Here is a 6,000-nt window from a genome sequence, read left to right as displayed (position 1 = left end):
AAGAATTTAAATAGCTTATGCAGAGTCAGAGAGCTTTAAAAATGCAACTAGGGCTTAAGCTCAGCTCTGACCCTGAATTTCAGTACACATGAGTTCTCCTCTCCTAGGGCAAGTACAGAGAATAGTTGTATCATCAAAGGGATCAAGAGTAGATTTTATTTCTCAGGAATTGAAAAACTTAAGTTACTTAGTTTAGAAGGTAGTTTTAATTACCTGTTTTACAATGTGGAGATTCTCTAAGGAAGTTGTTAAACAATTACTACCTATGTCCATTAAAAACACTGAAAAGCTCAAAGTAGTATAATATATTTTGTTTTTTCTAGGTATTTTTTCTGAGTTAATTTCATTGATAATTTCATTGATAAGGTCTGTTGTTTGCAAGGTACGTTCCTGGGTGCTGAGAACCTTAAATGAATCAACCATAAATCTTATGGTCCAGTGAGGAGAGGCCAGAATTTACAAGGTGTGGAATATATGTTGGATTGCTCAATAATCAGATACTAAGATGTGATCCCCTTCCTTGCAAGTCTTTACTCCATCTCTGGAATTCTTCATAGCAAACAAGGAAAACAGCCCCCAAAAATATGCTAGATGACAGAAAATCATCAAAATTAGCTTAGACTAGGGATTCCTAACTTTTTGAGAATGGTAACCACCTCAACCATGTTTCATTTTGCATTCCTTTCTCAAGAAGCAATATGTCCATAGCTGTTCATTCAATAAATCTTTACTACATGACCACTCAGTTGAAGACATCACGATAGTACCAACACGGCCCTTTACTAACAACTGCCTAGGACCACCTTCATTCATCCTTCGTTTATACAGCTTCTATGTAAGGTACCATAGGTGGATTATTTGAAAATAAACCTTGAGTCATGAAATTACAGTGATCACTAGAAGCTCTGAACTCATAAAATACTCATAAAATTTACACCTTGTAAATTTCTTCCTTCAATGGGGTAAATGGCCAAACTCATGATTTCTGACCACGATTTCGGAGTAACCAGGCTGCCTGTAATTGCTTTAGTTATTTCAAGAGAGCTCATAAAACTTAAGACTTTTATGCATATATTATATGAATATAAACATATTCATGCATAGATCTGTTTAGAATGATCTACATGATTTATACTAGAGACTTTTACCTTTTAATTGATGTAACACCTCCTGCTTGTTTTATCATCTATCTCTCTTTAAAGTACAATATAAATCACTTAGTTTTAAACTTAGACCAGAGGAAAACTCAGGGCTCCTTTCCTACCTATAATTCATTTAAACCTATTAATTTTCAAAGGTAAACCTAACACTAACATTTCTCATTTCCATTGCCCTCAAATTAATGTATATTTTGGGTTGAAAGCATTCTTAGTCTAAGGGGCACTTGGGTGGCTCAGTCTGTTAAGCAGCTGACTCTTGATTTTGGCTCAGGTCATGATCTCAGGTTGTCTGATCGAGCCCCACGTTGGGACTCCCTCTCCCTCTGCTCCTCTCTCTCTTAAATAAATAAATAAAATCTTTAAAAAAGTATTAGTCTAAGGTAATAAAATAAGGACAAAAACAGATAATATAATACATGTACTTGAGAACTGTCTACTAATTATAAAAACAGGCAGAAAACTAACAGCCAAGTTTTAATGAGTGATTTCTATGTGTCAGGATAAATTCTGTTTTCTCATTTAACCTATACAATACATATAAATGAGGCAAATGAACTATCTTTAAAAACAAAAGTAGAGATAGATTTGGCTTGATGCCATACTCTTGAGCTCCTCATGGGTATCACATGACTGAAGAAAGAACTGAGAGGAAGCCGGACTCTCCTTTCCTCTCAAGGTATACAACTGTACCTTCATTATTTTTGGCATTTTCCTATGGTTTGAAAAAAAGTGTTGACAATTTTCTGCATCTATAACATTTCGGATGAGCAATTTCTATCCTATTATGTTTCCTCACATATGGTGTTCTCACTCAAATAGCACTGGTTTTTTAACTTGTACAATATTAGTAAACCACGTTGAATTATTCTCCGCTGACAAGAATCCAAACTACCTAACACGAGAAAATTACATGTATTATTGAGGCTAGTGTGTTCACTGATTTTCAAACATAAATTTCCCAGTAGAATCACTATATTTTACAGAAAGGGATCATAGAGATTATCTCATCTTACCTTTTTTATTTCCCCTTTACAAGTGAAAATCTATAGCAGACAGGTTTAAGTATTGCTCCTAGGTCAGAGCAGCTAGTTCATAGTAAAAAAAACTAACATCCCAGTGCTTTTTCTACATTAAAAAGTTACTATTATTATAAAATCTGCATTGTTTTGCAGTGCCTTACAGAGGATGTACCAGTCATAAGTAATTGGCATTTTTTAAAAAATGGGCACATTTTTGTAACACCGTATTATCCTCAGCACTGAAATTTGACACTTATGACTACCAGTTACATACTAGTATCATGTGTCATTGTTCACAACTTTTCCCAATATCTATTTCTTATATTCCTAACCAGATTGTGGCTTCTCTGTGGTAGGCATAATTATCTTTTTAAAATGTTTCTTACATCCCTCAATACATCTGCATATACATGAACTGCTTAACAATTGGAAAGAGATTGACATAGATATATTTAGATTTTAGTCTTATACTATGTGACTCAAAAAAAACCCCAAACAACTGTCATCTTGTTGAATGCAGGTGAATTTGTTTTGAAAGTCCTCATTTCTTCACAGCAAGCAGTTGGGATTGTCCCTGAAGGTGAGTGGTTTTAGGAGCTTGAAGAGACTGGTGAAGGATGAAATCAATATTAGGGGGACTTATGAGAGAATTGACTGGGTCTTAAAGACATGGGGTAGCATATCCCATCAAATTTCTCAGTCAAAACCCAAGCTAATAATGACCAGGGACTGACCACAAGCCTGCCCACCCACCCCGGTCAGTACTCTCTGCCTGTATTGAGAAATCCTCACTGGAGAACAACCTTAAGAATATTTTCATTTTAGTAAGTCAGTCGGAGAAAGACAACTATCATATGATCTCCCTGGTATGAGGAGGTGGAGATGCAACATGGGGGGTTTGGGAGGTAGGAAAAGAATAAATGAAACAGGATGGGATTGGGAGGGAGACGAACCATAAGAGACTTTTAATGTCACAAAACAAACAGGGTTGCTGGGGGGAGGGGGGTGGGGTTATGGACACTGGGGAGGGTATGTGCTATGGGGAGTGCTGTGAAGTGTGTAAACCCGGTGATTCACAGACCTGTACTCCTGGGGCTAGTAATACATTATATGTTTATTAAAAAAATTTTTTTAAATAAAAAAAAAAGAAATATTTTCTTTTTGTGGATGGAGACACTGAAGCTTAGAGAGAATAGATCATTTGCCCAACTGAAGCAGGTACTAAAGGGTGGAACCAGGATTCAAACACCGACTGCCCCCAACGGCCTATGCCCCCAGAGACGGTGACCAAGTAAGTACATGGTGTCATACGGTGCTGAACAAACAGCTGGCTCTCAAGCAGGACCTCAATTGTTAGTTTTCCCATTTGGGGGTTTTCAACCCACTCTCCCCATACGTATTTACCCACCCAATCCTTATTCCCCAAACACACATGTATTTATACACACTCCACTTCTTTTTACCAATTTAGTTGTGTAGGTAACTAGCTATCAAACTTCTATTCATATATTCTCCCGTATGTACAGTGAGTCCGGCGACCAGACTTGGTTCTCTGGTCTTACAGAACACACACACAAGCATAGCTTGGTTATACAGCAGAATTCAACCCAATAAGGGTTTTTTCTTTTCCCATTATCCAGGCAAATACAAGATTTACGACGGCTGATGCCAAAGAAATTTGGCTCTGGTAATGGAAACTGGGAAGCAATGGTGAAATGAGGTAAGAAAATCGGGGGCCAGAAGGTGGACGCAAGTCATCAACTGCTTTTCCCAGGAACTTGCTCTTTTTAGATAAACGCTAGGAATACTAGCCCCAACCTGCTGCCATAGCCTACAGTTCCCTCCGCCCGGTTCTGAACCCCACTCAGGCTGGAGCAGATGCACACACCGCGGGGAGTCTCGTTTGCAGGAGATGAGTGTTCCCTTGCTCTATTTTAATGCTTGCTGCCGGGCCGTGGAAAGATTTGCCAGAAATCGTGGAGAACAGCGACAGCCAAGCTTTTTCAAGCAAAGACTAGTCAGCCCAGGAGCAGCAATCATTACTTGCACAGTATTTAACGGTTCACGTAAACAAGCTTCTCTCCTGCCTGCGTGCACTTCTGGAGCCAGCTCCGGCAGACGTGGGCAGCGCCGGGGAGGCCTCCTGCGAGGCTCCGCGGATACGCAAGCAATACAGCCTCCAGCACCAGAGCCTAGGGCCGCGGGGGAGGCTCTGGGAATCGCCCCTTTTTGATCGCCAAGGCCAGCGTGGGCCTTAATAAATACTCCGCCCGGACCGATAGGAAAGGCCAAGTTCAAACACACAGCGTTCAGCCCGGGGCGGGTCCGGAAAAGACGCCCATAGACCCAACCACCCGCCCCCGCCTGGTCAGGCGGCCGCACCCGCAAGCTTGCGGAACCCAGCCGGATTACTGCGCCTGCGCGCTCCGGCTCCGCCCCCTTGCCGGTTTCCAAGGCCGCGCGCCGGGAGCCCGCCGTCGCTTAGCAACTCACGAGTCACAGTCCCGGCCCTCCGCGCGCCCCTTTCCAGGCAGGGCTTAGTCCCAGATCTTCCCGTGAGGCTCCTCGCTGCCTCGTGTCAGGCCGCGGGAGCCCATGGAGGAAAAGGAGGATAAGCAGCAGTAAGTGCTGGGGTTTGGTTTTCTATTTCCCCTTCTGAAACTATTTCCTTCCTTCGGGGAGGGTGAAGTGAGACCCGAGGGGTGGGTCCTCGGAGCGCTATCAGAGCTTTTCCTCTTCCATCCTATCTCTAGTAGTTGAGCGCTTACCGGAATACTTTTTAAAACACACTGCTTACCCGGCACCCACTGTGTGTCGGGCGCTTTACAAGCGCTGCCGGGCCCAACAGTCTTCAAGTCCCATGGAATCTTCCACTCCTAACACCCCACATCTAAATTATTAGCAAATTCTTTAGGCTTTACCTTTAAAATATATCCAGAATTCCAGCATCATCCCAAGGCTGGCCCAGCGTTTCTTACCTGGATGTTGTAACAGTCTCTGCTGCTCCCCTTGCCTCTGCGCGTTCTCCACTTAGCAGTCTGAGAGGTCTTTTTTTTTCTTTCTTTCTTTTTTTACAGCGTAGGTTAGATCACTATTCTCCATGGGCCCTTGGAGAGTAAGCACTAAGGTCCTTGCAGTGGCCTGTGGGACCGCCACAAACTGCCCCTTTTCCTTTACCTGGTCTTATCTGCTGCTTGCCCTCTGACTGCACCCTGCTCCAGCACGCAGGCCTCCCCGCTAGCAGTGATTCTTCAAGTGTGCTCTCCACTCCACCCCACCCCAATCCAGCATCATCTGAGAATTTACTAGAAACTCATATTCTTACAGGCTCCCCACCACAGATATACTGAATCAGAAATCTGGAGTTGAGAACAATAAATAATCTGGGTTTTAACAAGCCTTCAGGTGATTCTGATGTATGCTAAATTTTGAGAACTATTGACCAAGGTGTTACAGTTTAATACCAACATGGCCAGGGGTATCTGCTTCCAAAGCCTGTATTTTTGTCACTAGAAGAGTGGTTCTCAACATATTTCAAGAATCACTTGGAGAGCTGGTTAAGTTTCCTGGGAACCTATCTCGGGATGGGATGGAACCGGTGAATTTGTACTATTAAGGTAAAATAGATGACAATGCAGCTCCTTCTGGGACCACACTTAGAGAAGCACCTAAGGCCAGGTGCTTCTGTTGCCATACTTTGGCAATTACAGTTCACTCTGCTAGAATGCCCTTCCTCAAATATCCTCTTAGCTTGCTCCCCTCTTTCTTTTTTTCAGTTGCCACCTTCATAATGCAGCCTCCACCCTATCTAAAAATGCAGC

At 42.4% G+C, this 6,000-nt stretch overlaps 1 protein-coding gene across 1 annotated transcript in view; it reads left to right on the top strand.

The window, feature by feature from the left end:
* The first annotated feature begins 4,056 nt into the window (after positions 1–4,056).
* Positions 4,057–6,000, top strand: part of CIMIP6 (ciliary microtubule inner protein 6) — a 36,462-nt gene continuing 34,518 nt past the window's right edge. Inside the window, exon 1 of the mRNA XM_082743622.1 lies at positions 4,057–4,800. Within this exon, the coding sequence (XP_082599748.1) occupies positions 4,775–4,800 (26 nt within the window). The 5' untranslated portion in view covers positions 4,057–4,774. The remainder of the gene's footprint in view (positions 4,801–6,000) is intronic.

Source organism: Mustela nivalis (genome assembly GCF_964662115.1).
Source record: "Mustela nivalis genome assembly, chromosome: 8".
Taxonomy (NCBI): Eukaryota; Metazoa; Chordata; class Mammalia; order Carnivora; family Mustelidae; genus Mustela; species Mustela nivalis.
This window is presented reverse-complemented; position numbering and strand designations above follow the sequence as displayed.